Here is a 24,010-nt window from a genome sequence, read left to right as displayed (position 1 = left end):
CGTCAGTCTGAGGGGACAGAACATAGAGAAATGCACATGGGGGTGGGGTGGGGGCACTGTACCCACCAGGTCTGCAATGGTACATATCAGTCCCTGTCATCTTCCACTGGCAATGACAAGGTCATATGGCCACCGGGAGGCTGGAAAATGCTGTCCAGCTGTGTGCCCCAAGAGGGGCGAATGGATTGTGGTGGACATTTAAAGTTCTCTGACACAACGAGTAACTCGTTTAGAATGACTGTTTCTCAGATCTTTGCTGAGTTTGTACCATATGCCAAGCACCGTGCTAAGAGCTCGATGGAGATATGATTGAACAGCACCCGGCCTGGGAGAAGCTCCCGATCTAAAGCGGGACATAAGGCATGAAGTGTTCAGCATCCTACGAGGAAAGGATAAAGTGAGAGCGCCCTGGAATTTCAGCAAGTAATTCTAGATTCGGGAGCTGCCTGGAGCTCACAGCAGCTGAACTCCGCTTTCAGAGATAAACAGGATCTGGTTGGTGGAGGAAGCCAGCAGCAGGCAGCCTAGAAACAGAGACGTTACGCACAACGTAGGAAAGGGGATGCTGTGCCGCCGTGAAACTCGTCGATTCGGGAATATTAAAGGCCAGAGGTAATTATTCCTATGAAACGAAAAGTGACTGGGAACATAGGCTGACGCCATTTTTGGAGTAACTCTATGTCTAAACGTAGATGAAAGTATACAAATGTGTTGAAGGATAGTTTTCCGATTTGCTTAAATGTTTAGTGTTTAATCAGGTTTCATCAAGATGCTTTGTTTTGATACACAGTTTTCTTCAACCAGACGTAAGGCGCTGTGCGGTAGAGCAGTGACCCCAACACTTCCCAGCCCCCCTCCCTCCCCCAGCGAGTTCAGGGATGTGACCTCATCTGTTTCCTGTCCTGGAACCCAGGGCCTGACTCAGGAGTTCAAAAAGCACTCCCTGAAATACCGGGCTTGGGATGAGGCCTGGTGTGAAATTACAAGACAACGGCTTCTACGAGAAGGCGCCCCGAAGCACTGACTCTTACAGAATTTATTTTGGTCTCACCCGCAAGCCTGGGGTGATGCTTTAGTTGGCTGCGGGCTTCTGTGACAGAACCCTGGGCTCCACAGCGCTCAAGCCGCCGTGTCGCACTCGGCCACCAGAGGGCAGTGTGGGCTGCTCGGGACAATCCCATTGTCCCCTTTCCAAAGTTGACAAGGTTGCCTTCTTCAGGACGTTTGACAACCTTAGAGGATTTTTAAAGGAATAGTTATTTGCTTTTCTTCTTCGATTTCATTGGGAAGCTAATGAAATTCCCCTCCGCGTAACAAATACAAGGTGATCCACTGACTTGAAGATGTCACTTGTGACACAGACATACAAAAGCATGGGTCCAACCTGCGTCCACCTCGTCCCTTCCTCTCTCCCTCCATCAGTCTACAAACACCTGTCTTTGTAAACTCTCTTTGACCTTAAGTGTGATGTATGAGCGATATTTCAATCATGTTGCCTCTTCTTGGTGACAGGAATCTTTGGGTAGCAGGTGGTCTGTTCCTAAGACCATGGAAATGACACTGAAACCTGGGGACCTGAAGATGGTGATGGGCAGATGTCAGCAGCGGAATCTGTCGCAGTGGGAGACCTGTCCCCACTGGCCGTGGTCTGCACATCACCGCGTCTGCTTTCCTCTGGGAAAATGGGCTCAAATGCGTCCTATTCCTAAATAACATTTCCAGGTTGTGAGTAAGGACAAGGCCCTTTAATCTGTTTTTATTGCTATTGCTGTAGTTTGCTTATTGTTTATAAAGTGCTTTCTCTTTAAAGCGGCACGACGGAGCCATCTCAGCCCCTCTCTGAACCCCGAGTTTTATAACCGAGGGCCTGAGCACGGCCCCTCTACAGGCGCACGAAGGCCGGGCCCCTCCAACGCTCCCTTTTCTTGTCTGCTCGAGGTTGGGAAATGCCTCCCTGTCCCTTGCGCGGGGCCTCGGCGTCCAGGCGGAAGCGGGTCTTGTTGCCTGGACGACGAAACGGTGCGCTGGAGAGGCTGCTCCCGCGGCCACTGGAAGCCGGAAGGGGCGGGGCCAGCGGGTCTCGCGCGGCCGCGGTGGGGCTCGCAGGTGAGCGGAGGGGCTTGGGGGAGGGGTGCGGGGTCGTGGGGGTTCGGGGGTCCTTGTCGACCCCAAAGCCCGGGTGTGACGGCCCCGGCCTTGCCATGGGGTCAGGGCTCCCGGGCTCTGCGTCCCCGACGTCGTGGGGCTTCAGATGGCGGAGGGCAGGGGTCGGCGGGCCGGTGCTGGGATCTGGGCCCCCAGGACGCCCCCTGTTTCTTCCGGGCGCCCCTGGAGACTGGGGGGAGGGATCGAAGTACTTGGCGGCGGGGTGCGGAGGCCCTGGGGCCGCCACCCGATTCCGAGGTCCGGCCGCGGCCCCCGTCCTTGGCCGACTCCGTGTCCCTGTTGCAGGTGTGCGGCCTCTGGTCCCCAGGCTGACAAGCATGAAGCTCCTGTGCGTGGCGGCCGTGGTCGCCTGTTTGCTGGCGCCTCCAGCCCAAGCCAACAAGGTGAGGGGCGGAGTCCGCAGCACCTGTTCGGGACCCGGGCGAGGACAGCTGCCTGTCTCCCTCAGCCATCGCCCCGGCAGGCTCTGCAGGCGCTGCCTTTTCATCCTCCCGCCCAGTCTGCCCCTCCTGCAGCCGCCTTTCTCCTTCTCTGAACTTGCTCCAGTGGGTCCCCCCCTCTGGGGACCAGACGCCTGAGACCTTAAATTCTGAGCCAGATGTCGCCTCTCCCTGTTTGGCAGGGAGGGACTTCCCGGCACAGGACTCCATCAGACACACGTCCTAATCCCTCAAATTTCCCTGAGTCCTTCTCCATGGGGGGACACACCCCTACCTGCAGCCTGTTAGAGACCCAGCCTCCACTCCCCACCCCTTCCCAGGTGCAGACAGGAGGTCTGGTTGAGGTCTGGTTGTTTACCTGTTTAAAGCGGCATGAACTTGATGCCCCATTCAGGGACGAAGTGAGTTGAACTTGGCTGTTGACTGAGCTGGCCAGCAAACTTGCAAGTCTTGAGGTTCCTGTCTCTTCCACCCCTCGTCTCAGTCCATTCAGGGCTGGGGCTGGAGTCAGAGGCCAGGCATTGTGGAGGTAGAAGGAGCGTCACAGGTGGAGTCCACAAACTGGGGTGCAAGTGACACTTCTGCCATTTTCTTGCCTGGGACCTAAGGGTGAAGGCTTTAGCCCAGGGGTCCCCAGTTGAGTGCATACCACCCTCCAGGGGACAAGGAAATGAGTGGAGGTGCTTCTGTGGTCCCAGCAACAGGGTGTTACTGACACGGTTACAAGGACACCCTGTTACAGGGACGGCAGTGCTATGTCCTGGACAGTCCTGTCTGACGTGCCCCCGGCACCCACATGGAGATTGACAGGCGTTGAATTTGCCTTGTTGAAGCTGTCTTTTCTGTAAAACAGAATCTCTCCAGCTTGTGAGGCTCTCCATGTCTGTAGGAGATTCCTGAGGCTGCCTGCTGCCCTGCCTCTCCCCTCCCGGCAGGGTGACTGTCCCTTAAGCACTGAAGCTCCCTTCCCACCAGCCGCCCTGCTTTCAGTGGTGGGGAGTGGTGCACACATCCGGGTCCGGTCTCCTGGGCCCCTGCTCCCAGCCTCCCCTGGCTGCCTCTGGGTGCTCTGCTTGGCGTCAGATGGCTCTATGCCGTGTCTTGTAGGCTCTTGTCCGGCTGGTGGACCGTTTCCCCACTCTCACCCCTGGGGTCCTCTCGGCCTCCTGATTCAGGCGTCCTTTGTCTGATGGAGAACTGGCTAATGGAGAACTGATGGTTCTCCTGGGGCCCTTGGTCTCGGGCAGAGTCAGCGACTGTGGCGTGGGCCATGCTGCCCTCCCTGGCACTCTGCCCCTCCCAGCCCGCAGTCTCCGGCCCTTCCCCCGAGCAGCACTGCGGCAGAGGATGGGCTGGCTTAGGCCGTGGGTCTGTCCTCAGGTCATCATTGTCATCTACCTGTCGGTGGTGGGGGCCCTGCTGCTGTACATGGCTTTCCTGATGCTGGTGGACCCGCTGATCCGGAAGCCAGACGCGTACACAGAGCAGCTGCACAACGAGCAGGAGAACGAGGTACCGACCGACCGGGCTCCGGGGCCGGGCCTGCCACCCTGCACTGCGCCCGCTGGGCCCGGGCTCCCTGCCCCTCCCCCGCGCTCCAGTTAAGTGTCCCACGTGCCACCCAGATGCCAGTGTTTTCCTCGCTGGGGACTGCCCTGTGGACCTCCAGATGACACGGGGTGGCCCTGTGTTTCTCCTGACGTCCGGCATTGGGCAGCCTCAGTGACCGCTGGGGCGCCATGTCTCCCTGTTACACTGCACTTGTAGACAGAGGGGCGTGATCTGACCAGGCCGGTCACACGTGGGTACATGCGGCGTCCCGGTGGCTCAGGGGTGTCAGGTTGGCCGTGGGCTTTGCGGTGGCAGGTTTATCTTCAGTGGCCTCAGATACCTGCTGGGCACTTGCTCAGGGCGCAGCATGGCCCTGCAGCCTCAAGGGAAAGCGGGATTCCAGGTGCCGACAGGAGGCAGGTAGGTGGGAGGGTGTGGGGCACCGGCCGGCGTGTGTGTGTGTGTGTGTGTGTGTGTGTGTGTGTGTGTGTGACGGACGTCAGCATTTCAGGGACAGGGAGGCACATCAGGACGGTGGCAGACAGAGCAGCTGGTCAGTGATGGCCAGGTTATTGAGGGCCTCCAGTGTCGCTCCAAGGATCTCGGCTTTGTTACCTGAGGAAGGTGGGGACCCAAAGGCGCCAGGCAGCCTCAGGCCCCTTGGGCACTCACGTGATGGGCCAGCAGTGAATGACCCCTACTGCAGTTATGGCAGCCTGCAGAGGAAGCCAGGGAGGGCCACCGCACCCCCCCTCCCCAGGGAGTCTCGGGTCTCTGCCATGTCCTGGGACAATTAATTGAAGAAACTGGGAGACGTTTAGCTTGAAAAAAATAGAACCCAAACTCAAGGAGGTGCATGACAGCAGATGAGAGCTTGGCGTCATCCTGGGTGAAGCTGGGGACAGAAGGACCACAGCCAGGAGCGTCTTACAGGACACACAGTCAGTGATGGGGCGATGGGGCGGGCTCCCCTGTAAGACGGTGAGTTCAGGGTCACTAGAGGTCACCAGGCATGGGCTGCAGTGCCATGAGGAGGCACAGTTGAGAGCAGTTTGAGCCCAGGATTGAAGGTGGGAGAGGGTCAGGGCTCAGCTCCGAGTGTGAAGCCGCATGGGGCCAGGGAGGGAGAGAGGCCCAGCCGCTCCCGTGGACGGTTGCCAGGTTGCCAGCTGCCCCAGCCTCCTGCTGATACGGGTTTGGCCAAAGGTGGGGCAGAGGATGAGCCTCGCCCGTTGGAGGTGGTGGCGCTGGCAGCTGGGTGGTCTGTGTTCGAGAGGAAGCCCGGTGTGCCTACCTGGTCATTAATGCACAGTAATAGCAGCTCTGATGGGGGGGGGGCATCGCTAATAAACACTCGGCGATTAGGGTAATGTGGTAATTGCAGTCCTGGCGGGCCGTAATTGAGAGATGCGCGGTGATTACAGCCGAGCTGCGATTTCCCCGGAATGCGTGGGTCTCGGCCTGGCCTTGTCGCGTCTCCTGCCTCCTGGACGCAGAGCGGAGGGGGCACGCCTGTGACCTGGGGTCTGAGCCCAGGCCCCTCTCCCCCTGGGGTCTCCCCACTTTGAGCCTTAATGCACGGCTGCCTTTGTGTGTGATGGGCTCTGGGGAAGCAGGGGTTCCATGTGGTCAGTCTAGTTCCTGGAGCAGAACCTGAATCGGGGAGTGGACGTCTGGGCCAGGTTCTGGCTGAGTAGGAAGGAGGATTGTCTGCAGCGCGGACCGCTGTGCACCCCTCATGTCAGGCGTGCCTGGGAGATGGGGGCAGCAGCAGCCCCCAAGCTGAAGCTGGTACCGCACACGTCATGCTGAGGAGGGGCTCCTGGCCGAGGAAAGGGGGGTGGGTGAGGTTCCCCCTGAGGTTCTAGACGGTGATAAAAAGCGTGTTTAGTCTCTGACGACAGCTGACCTGAGGTGCGGCCAGCTCTGCAGAGTGGTTCAGGGAAGGCTCTCAGGCAGCTGAGGGGCCTGCCCCCTGCCGGCGTCCTGAGCCAGGACTGTCCCTGTCATACCTAAGGATTCTGGAGGGTGACCCCATTGTAGGTGCTTCTGGACGTCCCTTCATGGGCTCTACTGTGTCCATTCTCTCCTGGGCACGTACCTGTCCTCCCTGTCCTCACAGGTGTGCTCTGTGGGTTTGCAGACTCCTGTGTGGCCACTGTGGTGTCTGCCCCAAGACGAAGCCCACCGTGGGTGAGCAGGCAGGAGCTCACAGGCCATGGGCAGGACCAGGGTAGGACGGAGCAGCCAGGGTGGGCCTTGCCTTCCTCACGTTAGCTGGGGAAAGCTGGCTTCCTGGCGGGGTGGGGTCTGCTCAGCTGCTGGGGGGCAGCCAGGCTGAGCAGAGCTCAGGGGTCCCATCTAGTCTTGGGTGGGGAGGGCGCTCTGCTGGCCCTCCCCTCTCAGGGCACATGGGGAAGGGAGGTATGGGCTTGGGGCAGGAGAGCACGTCCCACCTGTCTGCGCAGCAGCTCAGCCCAGGGGAGGCTGTGTCCCTGGGTTTGTTAGTGGCCTGGAGGGTTTCCCTTAAGAAAGAGAAAGGGACACCCCCTGGGCCGGGCACTTAGCTCTCACCCCAAGAGGAGGAAGGTCAGAACAGGACCTCTTGGGTTTTTGAACGTGCTCCTCGGCCTGTACGACTCAGTGACTGTGAGAAGGAAGCTGTCCAGGCCCCAGCCCCATGCCCCCCACCCACCACACCCCAAGTCTGGGACCCAGGCAGAGGAGATCTGGGGGTCAGATCACTCCCTTGGCTCCAGCCCCCCAATTCCTGTAGCCAGGAGCTCTCCTGCCCTGGGGCTGGGGGGCTGGAAGAGGAAGGAGGCCTCCTGCAGGCCCAGCCCGGCCCCATCCGTGCAGGGAGATGAAAGCAGGCTTGTCCCTTTGAAAGCACTGGGCTGCCTCCCCAGGATTCCAACAGCATTAGGCCTAATCCCTGGGCTCAGACGCCCTTTGAAAGGAGGAAGCAAGCGTGTTTGCTGGGACAGAAACGGCAAACAGAGCTGTTCAGATGTATGGGTTTGGCTTCTTTGAAGAGAAACGGGGCTTCTGGGAGGCTCGGGTGTCTGCTGCTCACGGCGTGGCCTGAGATATCGCCGCCACGGGGGTTGGGTACAGTGCTGGCCCCTGTGGGAGGGAGCGAGTGTGGAAACCCAGGAAAGATGTGACGGCACCTGGGGACATGAAGGGACTGGGGTGGAGAGGACTCGGGGCCACGAGAATGGCCTGCTTCTCCCAGGGATGGGTGGGCAGTACTGTGTGCTGAGGCCCCTGGCCCCAGGGAACTGATGAGGAAACCTGGGGCAGACACACGCTGAGTGACAATTCCCTCATCTCCTCTGAGGACAGGACAGAAAGGTGTGGGGTCAACAGACATTTCTAGAACAACCGTGAGGTCCTCCCAGCAAGTGGTCGGGAGAGCCCTGGAGCAGGGCCTGCCGGCTGCTGTCCGTGGTGCTTAACCTCCGAGCTGGTTTTCTGGGTCTGGACTTGGATGTGGGTGTGCCTGCGGCTGCAGTGCTGCTTCATCCTTAAGAAGCAGGCAGCTCCCTCGGGTCCTGGTACTAAGTGGCCTCATGACTGGGGGGAACGGCTGAGGGCACCGGGCACGGAGGCCTGGCCGGGAGGCGGTCCCTGTGGCTGGGGGTCCGTGGTCCATCAGCTCAGGCTCGAGCGCCGTGCTCAGGCATGCGCGTCTGTCAGCAGCAGTGTCGCCGGGCAGGGCTTCTGAGCAGGGGCTGCTGGCACTGAGGTGTGGGAGTCGGGGAACCTTGCAACCCAGAGGCTGTGGATTGGCTACAGCAGGAAGGGTTGGGGTTAAACGTGGAGCATGGAGGGAGGCTGTGTGACCCCCTCTGAAGGGCCTTGTCCCAGGGCCGTCCTTAGCTGTGAGTCTGGGTCCATGACAAGACCACCTGTCCCACCCCCAGGCCCAGGATGAGGGAGAAAGTGGGTCGCCTCCCGAAGCGGGGGGTCTTCTCCCTCGTCTGCTTGTCTTCAGGGAGGTGTGGGCGAGTCCCGGGCTGGCTCAGACCCGCGCTCCTGGGGGGCGGAGGAGGGTTTCCCAGGCAGGTTTGCTGGGATGGTGGGTCACTTCAGGCTCATCCACACAAGCGTCTGGGTCCTCCCGGGTTGCAGAGGAGACTTGGGGCCTGATGCTCCGGTGCAATGACATTTCCTGCGGCCTGATCGGTGGGGCTCCCCTCCTCTCCTGACTTCCCTCGTCTCCCTGAGTCGCAGGACACGCAGCCTAGAGGGAGGCAGCTTAGAACGGGGGTGTTTGTCCTGCGACGATGGCCCGCTCTGGGCGTTTCTGGAACAGATGTGGAGTCTTTAATACCTTTTACTCAGACTGTTAGTGCAGAGCCTGTCAGCGGCAGCTTTACCCCACTTAGGAGCTGTTTGTCAAGACTTCACGTGAAGGGAGAGCAGACGACACAGCGGTAATGCGGTGGGTTTCCGTGTGCTCCCTAACGCTGCTCCTGGCGCCCCCACTTCCCCATGAGCAGGGCCGAGGCTCCTCGCTGGTCCTGGGAGGCACTGGTTTGGAAGTGGGGAGGGAGAGAAGCCCCTGTGGCCTGCAGCTGGGATAGCTGGGTCCTGCTGGGCCCACAGCTTCCCAAGCAGGCCTCGGTGCCCACTCACCTAGGCGGCCACACGGACACCTGTCCCTGGCACTGTGCAGCACTGGTGCTGCAGCCGAACTGAGCGAGAAGGGAACTGAGTGTGCATGGCCGAGGGGACTCAGTGTCCCACCTGGTCCATCCCAGGGCTGGGGGCTGACAGTGGGTCTGTCCCGTGCTTGCTCTCTGCCCTCGTGGTCTCACCGAGAAGCAGCTCTTTCAGCCCCCCGTGGACTGGGAAGGTGGTTCAGAGGATGAGGTTGCTTGGCCCAGGTTGTGTTTGGGGGGCGTCAGGCAGGTGCCTGAGTCCACGGGGTCCTCCCGGCTGCTGGGGAGAGGCAGAAGCAGCATCGAGGAGTCCCCGCCCGGCACCGCCAGTGTGTGCGGACTTTCCTGGTGCGGTTTTACTCACCCGTGCCAGACGTGTCTCCCAGTCATGAGCCATGTTTTCCTAATGGGGGGGTGACAGCCCACTAGGTCCTGAACTCAATTTAGTGTCATGACCAGTAATTTTAAACCATGAAGTGGAGCAGAGCGTGTCAGAGGCATCATATTCGGTATTTTGTGAAACTGTGTGTGTGTGTGTGTGTGTGTGTGTGTGTGTGTGCATGTGTGTGCGCACGCGAGAGAGAGAGAGAGAGACTTTTGGGTAAATGTCATTCCTACTGACACTAGACTCACAAAAGTCTGAATACACTGGATTTACTAAATCGAAATCTGGAGAAATAAAGTTGCTTGTCCAGGAACAACACAGCTGCTGGGTGGGGAGGCCGTCCCTCCTTCCTGGTGGCCACTGTGGACCCGTGAGGTGGGCCCAGGGGAGTCTCAGGCGGGAGGAGGGTCCTGACTCCAAGCCCAGTGCGCCCCCTGCCTGATGCCACCACACCTGCCTCACCTGGCCTGGCAGAGGGACCTTCCTGGGCCCTGGACATGGGCCTCCTGGGGACACTGTCCACCTCTGGCTCACCTTGGGTTAGCTGCAATATCAGTGACTCAGCTCTGTGGTGACAGACCCCTCTCTGCAACGGCCAGCTCTCTCTGCCTCCCCTACCCTCATCTAACCGCCCCCCTCTCCCCAGCCTGGCAGCTGCGTAGCGACAGAAGCCGTGCCAGCCCAGGCCCCTTAGAAGCAAAGTTGCATTTACTGGGCGGCTCTGGGCTTAGAGGGGTGCACTAATCCCTTAAGAGATGGGTGGCAGGAGATGAGAGGCAGGAGAGCTGGGGAGGAAATCCCCACGGGGGGTGGGCCTGGCCCTGGGCTCTAAGTCCCCCAAAGACCAGGTTTGGGTCCTGCGGAAATGCACAGCCTCGCTTCAGAGGCGCAGAGTGGTAATTAGGGCGGATGCGCCTTTGACGACAGAAGCAGCTCTGAGAGCAAAGGGGAAGGGAAGGAGCTGAGCCGTCCAAGGCCAAGAACAGGCTTGGATGGGGCTGCCCGCCTGCCCCTGGCTCCTTCCCTGCCAGGCGCCCGTGACGTCACATCCCTTCCAAGCAGATCCTCGGTCTCAGCTGTGCAGGCTCCTCAGGGGCCCCTGCTCCCGTCTGGGGGACGTGCCACCTCCCACCAGCCCAGAGGCACGTTGGTGGCATTTCCTCCAAGTCCTCTGCGTGACACCCTGAGGCCGACACTCTTCCTCTTTAGGGTTAGAAGTAGGCCTGTGCGGTGCCTCCGGGGACTGACTGGAGTGGCCGTGTGATCACGGTGCCTGTCCTACAGATTCCGCAAACACTGAGCCTCCAGTGTGGCTGCCCTGGGGGGCAGCGTGCATGCGCTCAGGGAGCCCTCGGCCTGGGGGAGCTTGGGCTGCCCATCGGGGAGTTCAGACTTCGGGGTCGCACGGCGGGCTTTCGAGACCCCACAGCCTGCAGAGCCACATCTCGCTTCTTCCCTCCCACTGCAGGATGCTCGCTCCGTGGCTCCTGCCATGGCTGCCCTCGGGGGACCCCGCGCCAACACGGTCCTGGAGCGTGTGGAGGGCGCCCAGCAGCGCTGGAAGCTGCAGGTGCAGGAGCAGCGCAAGACCGTCTTCGACCGGCACAAGATGCTCAGCTAGGTGGCCGTGCGGCCGGGGCTGGATGGGCCCGGGGCCGCCCTCCGCAGTGCCACCCGCGCGTCTTCCCTGTAAAAGCTCGGGCTTCTCTCCTCCTCTCTGTAGAAACGGTCTCCGCTGATTTAATCGGGAAGACGGCTGGGTCCTGGCCTCTGGCTGCCTCGACAGCTCATTGGGGTTGAGGCAGGGACGGCAGGCCAGGAGGGAAGGGAGGAGTTTCCTGGGGCCTGTCTGTGCCCCGGCTCCAAATCTCGGGACTGGTCTTCCCCCATGGACGGCGGAGCTGAGCCCCCACGACTGCGTGGGAACAGCCAGCCTGGCCTTCAGCATGCACCCCCTTCCTTTGTGCGTCCTGTGGCCACCTCCCTCCCAACCCCAGGACCTCAGGGTGGCTGTGCTGGGACTGCTGACCCCGCTGAGTCCCTCCGCTAGGGTCTTAGGACGCACCTGGACACTCGTCCGCTTCCTCCTCCCCTACATGCGCCCCGCCGCATGGGGGGCCGTGCCCCTTGCTCACTCTGCAGCCTGGCCCCCCGCCCCCCTTCAGGGAACCAAGCAGTCCCCCCACATCTGCAGTTCCTGAGCCAGAGAGTTGGGGGGACCATGGGACACACGAGGCCGGGCTGTGGCTCTGAATGCCGTGACTCTGGTCCTTGGATCTCCACTTGTCCCTGAATGTCATTGCGCCGGAGTATGGAGAGACGTGTGTATCCTCCCGGTGCCTGTAAGTCAAGGAGGCCATCATTAAACTCCCTTCTCTCACTTTCTGGATTTTAAGAGATTTAGAGAACCGACTGTTTCACTCGTGACCTGGTAAGTGCCGTGTCCCAGACAGGGGACAGGGCCTTGTCCTTGGCAGACCCAGACAGGAGGTAGCGCCTGGACAGTCCTGGTGAGTCTGGCCGCGCCCACAGTGGGGTCCCGCTCACCTGACAGGCGAGACACTGGCGGGCTGGGGGTGCGGCTCCTCGCGGGTCCAGGAGTAAGCGGCCCGTGGAGATTGTCTTGAGTGTTTCGTCTTCCTGGGAGAGTCCCCTGACACTCCAAGCAATGTCTGCTGTCAGTGTCGCAGACAGAGCAGATGGTGCTCACTGCAAAACCCACGTTTCCCCCACTGAAAAGGGGCAACAGCTGCCCAGGAGGAGGGGGTGCCGGCTTCCAGGGGCCATCGTGTGACGTGTCAAGGGGCCACAGGGACCGGTGTGTCTGACTGTCCTCAGGGCTGTTGGAATGGACCCCTGTGTGCAACTTCTGTGCGGAGCCCCAAGCGGCGTTTTTGGTGAGGCGAGGATGCCCATTTGCAAAGATTTGCCAAAGTTCAGAGCCAAGTGCAAGTTCTGAAGGGGATGGGAGGGGGTGACATGCAGGTGGGGCTTCCAGGAACAGCAGAGACAGGTTGGCATTGGAAGCAAGGAAGGGACAAAGGGACACCACCGCCGAGGGGCTGAGTTGGTTGTGGGACCCTGAGCAGGTGTGTGCAGCCAACGTGAAGTCTGCTGGGTCCTTGAGTCACAGATGAGAGGGGGGGCAGAGGGACCAGCACGGAGGACATTGCCACCCTCATGTACCTGGCACACGCTGGCAACCCGCTGGTGCCACACTGCTCTGAAAGCTTCTGTGGACCATGGTATCTGTCATGATGGGCAGCTCGGCTCTGCTCCTGGGCACTGAGCAGCACCTGTGCGCTCCACCCCACGCCCTCTTCATGGGCCCGGAGCCCTTTGGCCTTCGTCTTTAGAGACTTACTCTTTGTGGAGGTCACTGAGTGACCTTCAGGGCTTCCCTTCTCCGACCCTGGAAAATCTCGCCTTGCTCCTTTAAGAAAATCGAGGCCAGTAGGTAGGTGTGATCTCTCAGTTTCTCCTAGGAGTTGAGTTGTCCCATCTGCAAAGTTGCCTTCATACTTACCTTGACCTTCGCTGTGGTCTTGGGGTAGCAAGTTCCTCCTGTCTGGAGCCGACCCACCCATCCCTTCTCCTGGGACCTGTGTCATCTCTTCAGCCTCGCCCCACGGCTGGTCCTTCTCAGCCTATTGATGTGCTCAGGTCTCCTGCTCTGCAAAGAGCCTCAGGCTGTAGTGGCATCTCCCACTCGTTTCCACGCCCTCCTCCACCTTCCACTTCATCCTTCCCCCTCTGCAGGCAAGGTCACTGATGGCTACGTTGGCCGGACCAGAGGATGTCTGGCCCCTCTGCCACATTGGACACCGTACCATGGTCCTTCCTCCTTCGTGAACTTGCTGGGCTCCTGTGACCTTGTCGCTCTGTCCATCCCTTCACTTCTCCCTCATCCTGCTGTTCCCAGGCTCCCGTTCACATCCTAGTCCACTCCATCTAAACTTGAACGTCACAGTACTCTCCCCAGAAGCTTATTCCTTCGTAGTTTCCTGGGGTTAGTTCTAGAATCTCTGGCTCTAGCCCAGCCCCAACCCTGAGCTCCAGACTTGTCCATCTGGCTCTCAGCTGGACCCCTCCCACCCCAGTTGCCACAGAGTCTGTGGAAATGGGCGTGTCCCAAACTAAACTCATCTTTAATTGGCTTCCATGTTCTTTATCTGAATTGGTGGTACCACCACCCACCAAGTTCCAGCCAGAAACCTGCAGGTTCTTCCCCGCCTGCAGTTCCCATGTCCTCACGAGGACTCTGTCCCTGCTGCCCCCTCCGCCCCTGCAGCACCACCCGTCCACACCGTCATCACGTCTCACTGGGCCACCAGACGTCATGTCACTGCCTCCTTCAGAGCCATCGGGCTCCCCGCTGCCTGAGCCCGAGGTCCTTCTTGAGGCCCAGAAGTCCTCAAGGCCATGACCTGCCTGCCCCTCTGACTGGAGCCCCAGAGCCAGCTGGCAGGAGTGACGGTGCAAGGCCGTGGGAGGGGGCCCTCTGGATATGTGCTCACCCAGGCAGGGCTGGCCTGAGGTGCGGGGACGGCTGACCCCCAGGCAGCCAGGCGGCCCTGGTCTCAGGCTCCCCCTTCCCTCCCCCCACACTTCCTCTCCTCCCTGGGGACTGAGGCGGGAGCAGGGCCGGGAGAAGTGACCTGTGCCTTTGCTCTCCACACTCAGGCAAGTCCTATAGGCTCTGGGCAGCCAGCGGGGCGGGTGGACGAGGGCCTGACGGCTGGGATGGACCTGGCTCCGCAACCTGCTTGGCCCTTTGGCAACCGTCCGCTCTGAGCCCCTCTCTGCGTCCCTAACAACTGCACGGCCCAGTTGTGGTCAAGTGGTGGCGCCCATGAGGGGGGCTGGGACCAAAACCCCCAAGACCAGCCCTCCGTTTAGGAAAGCAGGGTGGTCGAGGCGCCCGGGAGCCCCTGTTGACTGCACTTACTCGCTGGGCATCCGGTGCTTTTCCAAGCCTTGCGTGCCTGTCTCCTCACTGTACTGGGTGCTGTCGTCAGCAACCACCAGTTAATGTGTGAAGCCTTAGAAGAAACCTAGGACGTGCTACTGTTCCAGCTTAAGCCCTGCTGTCAGTCAGGGCTCTGGAGATGGAACAGGGACCTCCCACTCAGTGTGATGGGGCCCCGGACGCCAGGAAACCTGGACCCCACGGCTAAATCCCTCCCTTGTTCAAGTTCGCACAGAACCTCTGGGGGGTCATGACGGGTGGCTCCCTCCGTCTAGTCACTGGTGTCCCTACGCCCCAGGTGTGGAGCTGAGCCGAAGTAAAGGCTGTAGGCAGGCTGACCCTGAGTGTGCTGGGCTCCTCGTGTCGGCGGACGCGGAGGGTAGGGCTCCAGCTGCAAGATAGGAGCCCCGGTCCCCACCTGGCGTCCCTGCGCCTCAGCTTCTCCACACAGAGTGGGGACGTTACCCCAGCCCGTTGTTTCCCACAGCACAGTATACACACGCAGGGGGTTTCAGGTAGTGCCCGGAAGAATACTTTTTATTCACGTCATTATTTTAATGAGTATTAGGAAAAAACGTAGTTAGCACATGACTTTCAGGATTTCGTGGACATTAATGTGAAGAGCCGGTGAAAAGGCAGTAAGTGAGTAGATGTAAAACACATTAGCGGAGCAGGAAGTGCAGAAAGGGCAGGAATTTGGGCAGGAGCTGAGGACAGTGCTGCTGGCCTGGGTCCCTTGCAGATATGACATCTGTAAGCTATGTGAGCTGTAGATTTCCGTCTTCGCACAGGTCAGAGGGGGTGAGAAGAGCTGTGTGGCGGGGCCAGGGCTGCTGAGATCAGACACCACGTGGACCCACGCCGCTGCAGCCTCCTGGTCCCCGATCCAGCCCTGGAGGCCCAAGGGTCACCCAGCAGCCCCGACACCCCAAGTGGCAGCATCAGAGCTGCTCAGAGATAGGTTTTCCCATAACCTGAGGGTGTACCCCCTGCCCCTGTCTCGTCCTGACACCGGAGCATGTCGGCGGCTCAGTGCACAGGCTTCCACCTTAGGTGTGTCGCCCAACCCTGGGTCCTCAGCCGGGCAGCACCTGGGGGCCAGCACCTCCACCTGCCCTTGGCGGCAGCAGGCGCTGCGGGTGGCCAATCACAGGAGACCAGGAGTGGCCCTCGCCCCTCCTGGGAGCCGATCCCAGATCAGAGGCGCCCCCTCCGCCCTCCGCCCTCCCCTTCTGGGTGGGTGTGTCACCGTTTGAAGCTCCATCAGGTAACGTGTGCCTGGCTCCTGGTGCCTGGCTCCTGGTGCTGTGGCGGGAAGCTGGGCAGAGGCTGCGAGGCGCCGAGGTGGGCAGGCAGCCCAGAGGTCCCGCCGTCCCCCACCCTGGACGGGCACAAGCCACAGGTGGCCATGAGCAGAGCAGCGGAGCCAACGTAGAAGGTAACCACGGAGGTGGTGGCTGGGGGACGTGAGGCCGGGTTCCCCAGGGGCTTAGTCACCTGATGGCTTTCCTCCCAAAGGAGGGTGAGCAGCCCAGTTCCCGCTGGCTGGGGGAGGCAGGGGAGCCCGGCCGCCATGGGCATTGCCGCCCATGGGAACTTCTCCGTGGGTTTGCCCACTGGAGAGCCCACTGAGACTGGGTTTGGCCTGACGCCTGACGCCTGCTGTGTGCAGTCTAACGTGTGGCTTTTCTGGGTATAAATCTGGCACTTATCCACATTTTAGAGGGAATGTGTGCTCTCCCAGGAGGCTTTGTTGAAAAGGAGCCGAAATGAGAAAGGTATAGGCGGGGAGAGCCTCACCCTGCATGCAACGGAGGGGCAGGCTCGAGTGGTGCCGGGCAGAGGGTGGGGGCACCGCCTCTGGAGCCGACCACGGGGGTCAGATCCCAGCTCCATCACTTAGTAGCTGGGTGACCACCAGCCATTTGCTTGTGTGGGTCTGTGCCAGCCCCGGTACACGGGTCAGCCTCGTGGCACTGCTGTGGGAGCCACGTGCGTGAGGTGCTTAGATGGGTGTCCAGCATGGACCACTACACAGACATTCTTGTTGGTAATCCTGCGATTCACTAGAAACACGACTGAGGCTCTGTGAGCCTCAGTTTCCCCATCTGTTACCTCGAGGGGATGAAATGGGTTGTTAGCGTGGGGGGATCGTGGTCTCCTGCCTTGTGACGGGAGCCAAGACCGTGTCCCCATCGAGACATCGTGTTTCCTCCCCTTCTGTGCAAGAGGGAACCGTGGGCAGAAAAGTTTTGTGTCTTCAGGCCCAAACCGCTCTGCAGCTGCTCGGGACACCTTGGACATTAGACAAACGACGTGGTGTGAGCGCACCCGCCTCACCGAAATGGTCTGTGGTCAGATCAGTGACATGTGTGACTGCATGCTCAGCCGCTGAGTGGCCCCTCTACCTTTAGGTTACTTCTTGGGGACATCTAGTGTGTCAGGAGCAGGGCTGGCCCTGCAGGATGCTGAGATGCATGGGGCGTGATCCTGCCATTCTCCTTGAGGGAGCAAGATGCTGACGTGTGACAAGGTGAATGGCAAGGTGAGGGTACAGCCCGAGAAAGAGCGTCCCCAAACAGCTCATGACTAACGCTAGGCCTTAGGTTTCAGTGCAGAGAGACCAAGCACGGGACAGGAGAGGGCCAGGCGGGTTCTGGAAGGAGGGGCAGGACTTGGGGACAGGGAAGGGCCGACGCTCCAGGCCTAGTGGGGAGATGGCCGAGGCTGATGTGGGGAGAGAAGGCCGTCCCGCTGGAGCAGAGGGCTGATTTGGGGGTGCAGTCGGGGGGCGGCAGGAGGACCACAGACTGCTGAGCACCTTCGGTGCCGGGCAAGGGACTTATGGCACTGTTTGTGGGGGAGTCACATGATCAAAGAAATTTCTTAGAAGAAGAATCTGGCTATATGCACGCAGAGAGATTGTGCGGGGGCGACTAGAGTGGGGGGCCCCTGACCTTCCACATCAGGAGGAGCCATGGTCCGAGCACCCCGGTCAGCTGCAGGCCAGCATGCGTGCACTCACCATGTCCCTGCACTGCGCGGTGTCCCCACAAAGTAAGTGTGGGTACTGTCCCCCTCCCACAGGAGAGAAAACAGTCTTGCTCACAGTCCTGTAGCTGGATAGTGGCTAAGCCAGGGTCCAAAGCCCTTTGGCTGGCCCCAGAGTCCCTGGTCATCAGCCAAGTTTTGACGATGCAGAGAGCACCCATTTGCTCTAAAATGTGGTTAAGTGTAGGAATAAGAGGTGGATGGGACAATCAATGACAGCCTGTATGTGCAGGGACCTGAGAGGACCTCAGCCACCAGGAGAGGGACCTGGGGTGGGGACCTGAGAAGCCAGCCCCACTGTCCCATCTGGCCACAGGTGCAGGCTCTCACAGCCCCAGCTTCCTCTCTACAGTGGGCTGAAGGCACCTTTGCCATCGGGACACCCAGTGTGACACGTTTCAAGAGCTAAGCAACATTAGTTCACTCCAGGAGGGGCCAAGTCCCCGAAGCCCTGTGGCAGGCGTCCCTTCCCACCTCAGATCCTCTAAGTCTCTGATCAGGAGGGGCCTTGGGAAACCTCACATGCATGTCCTGTGTCCCCAAGGGTTTTTCCCACGAAATACTAACCGCCTACGACGGAGGCCCATTTGTGACTAAGGGAACAATGCGTGGAACAGCGTTTCTCTCTCCTACATCTCTCGGGCTGTTAGAAAACCTCACCGTGGACAGAATGATGATTCCTGGCCAGCCCCGAGGTGCATCCTGGTTTCTCTTGAATCCAAGTTTACCGTGTATCAGCTGTGTGACCTTAGGAAAGTTACTTCCCCTCTCTGTGCTTCGTTTTTCCTAACTGTAAAATAAGGACAATAACAGTGCGTGCCTGGTGGTGAGGATTACACGACAGTGCATGTGAGTGTGCACACACACGTGTGGCATGTAGAATGCGCCTGACGTGGAGGAAGCCTGATACCCACAGTGGCTGTTGTCCTCTGGTCCAGGCTGGCTCGGCAGTCCCAGCTCTCGGTGGCACCTGAGCCAGTGGGTTACTGTTTCTGAAAGTCTAGGTCCCTGGTGATAAATGCAAGAATGAATTCCCCCAAAGTTCATTGCAGGCTTGAAAGGACACTGGAGAGGACTCGCTGGCCCTTTAGTCAGAGGACAGCACGTGGCGTGGCTGCTGCTTCAAAACGGTGATCACAGACCCTCACAATTACACTCCTTTCCTGTTTACTGTCTGGAACGCGACAGTTCACACTGTGGTTTTACAAACAGACTCATTTGAGCATCAGGCTGGCCCCTAAGTAGGTCGGGCCCGCGGGGCTGTCCCAGCCCTGGGCGGCCAGCAGAGCCGAGATGGGAGGACAGTGCAACGCGGTCACATCACGGCGTGTCCCTACTTTCTCCATCCCTCTCTCACGTGTGTACAGTGAGTCGTGCTTAGTGAGGAGCCCAGATGTCTGGGTCTGACTCGGCTGTGGCCTGTACCAGCTGTGCTACCGTGGGCAAGTCGCTTCACCTCTCTGAGCCTCCACCTCCTCGCCTGTAAGGTGGGGACCTCATCAGTGCTGACAGCCCGGGCTGTGATGACAGCTGTGAGTGTGCAGGCAGGAGAGCGCGAGCGAGGTGTGGGGGGGGCACTGTCCCCACCAAATGGGGACGGCTTCGAGCTGGTCGTCTGTGAGCGCAGCCCACAGCCGGCTTCCAGGGGACCTCTCGGGATGGTGCCAGGTACATTGACGGTGGCAGGACGGACACTGAACACTCAGCTGACTCAGAGAACTGGGGATTTGGCTCCACTGTTCCTTCAGACTTGAGAAGAGATCAGGCCCTTGTGTACGGAAATGTCCTCTTGGACTGCTTCCAGGACTGTGTGGCTGTGGGAAGCCGCTGGACATGGCAGCAGCGCTGTGTCCTGTGCAAGCCGGGGGCGGCACGTGCTGTCTGAGGTCTTTCACAGCCCCATCCAAGGACCTCAGAGCCTCTGGGAGCTCTTCCCGAGGCTGCCCCTGCCTCGCTGACAGTACCAGCGACCAGTAATTCCGTGACACCTGAACTCAGTAACACCCGAATTTCCCAGAAGAGCTGGGGACTCCCACTGTCCCCAAGGGGAGTTTTAACCGAGGGTTCAAACGTCCAAAGGCTTGAGGTCCCCACCTGGAATTCCAGCAATCTGCTGCTGCCATTGCTTCTCAGGGCCACACGGTGGCGATGTTGACCAGCGGTTCTGCCCAGTCAGCCGACCTGTGGAGGGACCAGATTTTGCCAGGCTTCTGAGTGGGAGGGTCCCACTACTCACGTTTCCTGAGCTCAGGCAAGGGAGCTCCTCATCAAGTTGGAGGGGGTGCAGCTCCTGGTGCTGGACTCAGTCTGATGACACCCTATTCTTGCTTTCCCACCACAGAACCCCACGGCCGCCCTTCTGAGAACATCCTCCAGGGGGCGTTCTCTTCCCACGGCTCCAAGGTGACCTGGGACCTGTCCCCCCAGAGCAGCAGCTCAGCAACAGCAGACGCCTTGAACCTGCGGGGACACCCCCTCATTGAACAGGACACGTTTGTTAGGTCAGTGCAAGCCCCGCTGAGCTTTTGGTTCACATGTGAGGCCACAAAGAGGGTACTGGGGGACGAAGGGGGAAAGACCGCGCGCTTGGTTCCCATTTACTGATTCCTACCTGTGGGCCTCGGCCAGTAACTTAACCTTCAGGAGCCTCTGTCCCCACCTGTAAAGCTGGCTGACCTTAGTACCTCCTCACAAGAAAGGTGTAGCAGTCAAATGAGGTGTCAGGGCCCCGTGCTTTGTGCGTCATAAATGATAGTTGGCAGCTCTGATGAGTAGGTGTGGGAAATAAATTTTGAAAATGGAATCCACACAAATAACATTAAGTTGTATTTATTAAAATTGTCGTTAGATAAAAGCTTCAGACCTCCATCAAATTAAATTTAAATAATTAAGTCAACTATAAATAGGGATTATGTGGGCAGTACAGTCTGAATCCCATATTTTTACAAAAAAACAAACAAACAAACAAGCACTGCTAGTGAAAAATTGTGAGCACCCAGGATGTGCCCAGCACTGGGGGAGGCACTGAGGGCCGTCACTCCTTAGTCGAAGCTGTGCCCTCTGGTGGCCTCCAATCTGGCCGAAGGCTTGAGATACACAACCTTGAAAGCCCACGCTGGGAGCTGCAAAGCTCTGGCTCTGGCACCCAGTGAGGGCAGGACTGGGGGAGCAGAGGTGTGGAGAGGACCGCGCGGGCCAGTCAGGTCAGTGGGAGCCCAGGGGTAAGGTCAGGACACTTTGTGTGTCCTGGGTCTGATGGAACTGAGGGTCTGTTTGAAGAGATTTTCCAGAACCTTCCTTGGACGGTAGTGGGGAGCCCTCAAAGGCTGTTGAGCAGGGGAGTCTGTCCCGATGTTTCACACACTTACTTCCACTCTTGAAAGCAGAGTGAGTCTCCATGCTGTCAGAATCACTGTGGATTTTTCCTGGTTTTTGTTCCGCGTGGAGGGCAGAGCTAGCTGGGAACAGACTCGGGGACAGCAAAAGGACAAAGCCCAGGAGGTGCAGAAGGAGACGGTTGGGAATTAGCCTGTGACCAGCCTCCCTGTCGGGAGAGAGCTGGCCCCTTCTGTCCCGTGGAGAGGCCTGGCCCAGTGCCCCGGGTCTCCAGCCGTCCGTCACTGTCCACGGGGCATGCAGTGCCCACTTGCTCACCCCTCAGTCAGTGAATCTCAGGTTTTCCATCATGAGGGGAGAGTAACAGCAGTGTGACAAGTGCTCAGATGGCCTCTGCAGGACATCGTGGACACGCACAAGAGAGGGAAGCAGGGTCAGAGAATTCCTGGAGGAAATGACACCTACGTGGACCCGGTAACCCCATGCTGATGAGGGTTGGTGGCATTTACATTCAACACAGGCCAATGATTTCTGCGATAGCCGCTTCCTAGAGTCTGGGCAGGGCTGTGTGTACGGCAGGCTGCCCTTGATGCCCAATCCGCCCTCGGTTATTCAGTCAGCACCTGAGAGCGTCTTCACGCGCGCGGGGCAGGCCAGGCTCTGGGCCCAGCCGCACAAGCACACACACTCCGGTGCAGTGCCCCCGAGCAGAAGCCAGGGTGCTGTGAGGGGTGCGTCCTGGACCCAAGTGCTCTGGTCCCGCCTCTCCACCCGGCAGAGAGAAGGCAGTGAACGTCCCAACAGGTTCTTGGAATCAAAGATGCGTGTCCTCCAGTGGAGTGTGAGACCCCTTGGCGGGCTGTGGTCACCACTGCATTTCTTCTGCTGACCCAATAATTGGTCTCTGAGCTCCTTGGATGGCAGGTCCAGGAAGGTATCAGTGATAAGACTCATCCCCACTCAAGGAAAATGATATCATCCACGCTGTTCCTAAGCCAGGCCCAGGAGTTGTTTGGGGTATATTTTTTCTCATTTGGTTCTTATATATTATTAATGTCCTGTGAGGGGTGTTTTAATTCTCTCCCTGTGTGGAAACCACGACTCAGAGGCAGTCCAACCAGGAAGCGGGAATGCGGGATTGGAACCCTGCTCTGGCGTCTTGTCTGCAGCAGGCACGCGGCCTCCCCTCACCACACCTACAGTCCGGTGTGGGGGTGGAGGTGACACAGGGGCCAGCATACCAGGCCTTTCCTAACCCATATGTCCTCTCTCCTCTTCTTTAGAAACGTTCCCGGGGACCCTCTGCGGAGCTGGAATGGCAGTTCCTGACCCCCCAGGCGGCCTGGGGTCCCCAAGGCCGTGAGGAACAAGGCCCAGGCACCGTGGCCCCAGCACGGAGCCTCACGGTTAGCACCCGCGGGAGGCGCCCTCGCGGGGCTGCAGGCGATGCGCTGCCAGGTGTGTCGCGGGAGCATGGCCGACGGATGAGGTCACTGGCCCGGGGTCGTGCTTGCGCCGAGCCTCTGCCTGGAGCCACCCGAATCCGGAGCGATGGCGCGCGTTAGGGGAATGGCAGGAGCCAGCGGAAAGAGTGAAGAGAAGCCCTAAGCAGTCCTGGAAGCCCAGAGCTGCTGCTGGCGATGTGACTCGTCCCCGTGGTGGGCACGCGCAGACCCCGAGCGGGGGCGACTCAGGGAGGGCCGTGGCACCATGGACGGGCACTTCTGCCGGGGGCTGGTGGACCGGGGACCCGCGGGGCACCCCTGTGGCATGCAGTTGGGCGCCGCGCCCCCTTCCGGGCCAGCGCCCCTGCCAGCGGAGCCCTCGGGCGCCATGCCTTTCTTGCTGTTCCCCGGCCCAGCCGCCGCCTACGCCGGCCTGTTCCCCTGCGCGCCGGGGCCAGGCGCCCTCGGGGGCTACGACGGTCCCTTCGAGCCAGCTTTCATCCAGAAGCGCAACGAGCGCGAGCGGCAGCGCGTGCGCTGTGTCAACGAGGGCTACGCGCGCCTCCGAGGCCACCTGCCCGGCGCGCTGGCGGAGCGGCGGCTGAGCAAGGTGGAGACGCTGCGCGCCGCGATCCGCTACATCCGGCACCTGCAGGAGCTGCTGCGCGCCGCCCCCGACGGCCCCGGGTCTGAACGCCCCAGCGACGCCCAGCCGCCGGAGCACCCCCGCTTCTCCTCCTCGCCCGGCTTGGAGTCGGAAGAATCCAGCCAGTGATCCCGCTGCGCAGGGACGCCCCACTGCCGACAGCGCCTCGGGTCACTGCGGGGCGGCGCGGGCCCGGACACTCAGAGATGCGCGGCACTCCACGTCTGCGAACCATCCTTCCCCGCCCCACCGCCGGCCTCCTCCCTGCCACCTGGGCGGAGGTGCAGGGCAAGGGTTGCCAGTGGCCAGTACAGACCGAGGCATCCGGCGAGTGCAGCGGGGCGCAGGCCCTGGGGGAAGCTCCAGCGCGTGCCGCGCCCTGCAGGTCGCCGGAAGGCCGGCCGGCCAGGACGGTCATCTGGGGGGTCTGGCTCCGAATCAGCTTCGGCTCCGCGCCGGGGAAAGCTGAGACCCAGCCTCTGGTTGTGCACAGCAGGCGGCGGTGCCCTGCGCGGTCCTCCGTGGCCACAGGCGCAGCCCTTGGTCTGCGAGTCTCCAGAAGGCCAGCCGCGCTTTGGTTCGGGACGCGCACCGCCGGGACCGCCACGCGGTGGCCTCACATACCAACGGCCTCTTCGGGAGTTTGCTTGCCCCCCGCCCCTCCGCCCACCCCAGGAGCGGAGCCCAGAGGGGGACGAGGAGGCGGGCTTCTGCATGCAATTGCCGGACTGGACCGACAGACTTGGAAAGAGGCGTTGTGTGCGCACTGGTGGCGCCCTCTGGTGGCACCCCCTGGGTCCGTGATGGTGGGCGATCACCCCGCTTCCCCACTCCCCCTGAGGACTTTTCCTCGTTTTTTCCCCAGTTTGGGTGAGGACTGCGTTTTCCCACCTCATCCTGTGCCCCTCTGTGGGCGGCAGGACCGAATGGGTACAGTGGCGCCGTCTGTGCCAAGGGCCCAAATAAAAGATTTGTTGAGTTGTGTGATTCCTGGATAATGTTGGCCCGCACTTATCGCGAGGTGGGTAAGGTGTCCTGTTAGCTCTTACACTCAACTACCATTTACAGAGCTCAGCATATGACATCCAGGGACAGTGTGGGAGGGGCCAGAGTCCCAGGGAGAAAGCACTCGACCCTCAGAGTTAGGGGGCAGGGAATACAAAGCAGTCACTGCTCAGAGTGGCAGGTGCAGTGTCCCCAAGGGGGGCACATTCCAGGTTCTTCTGGGGGCCTCCACCCCGTGTACAGGGGTTCACTGTGGGGTGGGGTGAGGGTGGGGGGAGTTCTGGCCTGCTAGCTGCAGGTGCTGCGGTGGGAGGTGACTACGATCGGGGCCACCAGCACCTTTTCT

General features: G+C 60.2%; 2 protein-coding genes across 3 annotated transcripts; both read left to right on the top strand.

The window, feature by feature from the left end:
- Positions 1-1,962: 1,962 nt before the first annotated feature.
- On the top strand, positions 1,963-11,592 carry TMEM9 (transmembrane protein 9). The gene is made up of 4 exons (XM_074316332.1): positions 1,963-2,106; positions 2,452-2,711; positions 3,780-4,118; positions 10,681-11,592. The coding sequence occupies exons 2-4, from the start codon at positions 2,484-2,486 to the stop codon at positions 10,831-10,833; spliced, it is 720 nt and encodes a 239-aa protein (XP_074172433.1). The 5' UTR covers positions 1,963-2,106; positions 2,452-2,483; the 3' UTR covers positions 10,834-11,592.
- A 425-nt stretch (positions 11,593-12,017) lies between these two features.
- Positions 12,018-23,646, top strand: ASCL5 (achaete-scute family bHLH transcription factor 5). 2 transcript variants are annotated; one of them, XM_074317106.1, is made up of 3 exons: positions 12,018-16,726; positions 17,777-19,733; positions 21,852-23,646. In XM_074317106.1, the coding sequence occupies exon 3, from the start codon at positions 22,279-22,281 to the stop codon at positions 22,786-22,788; it is 510 nt and encodes a 169-aa protein (XP_074173207.1). In that variant the 5' UTR covers positions 12,018-16,726; positions 17,777-19,733; positions 21,852-22,278; the 3' UTR covers positions 22,789-23,646. The 2 variants fall into 2 exon arrangements, with proteins under 2 accessions (XP_074173207.1, XP_019606429.1); XM_019750870.2 differs by having other exon boundaries at positions 12,018-19,733.
- Positions 23,647-24,010: the final 364 nt, after the last annotated feature.

This window comes from Rhinolophus sinicus, linkage group LG12, assembly GCF_036562045.2.
Source record: "Rhinolophus sinicus isolate RSC01 linkage group LG12, ASM3656204v1, whole genome shotgun sequence".
NCBI lineage: Eukaryota > Metazoa > Chordata > Mammalia > Chiroptera > Rhinolophidae > Rhinolophus > Rhinolophus sinicus.
The sequence above is the reverse complement of the archived record's forward strand: the minus strand, read 5'-3'. Positions and strand labels throughout refer to the sequence as shown.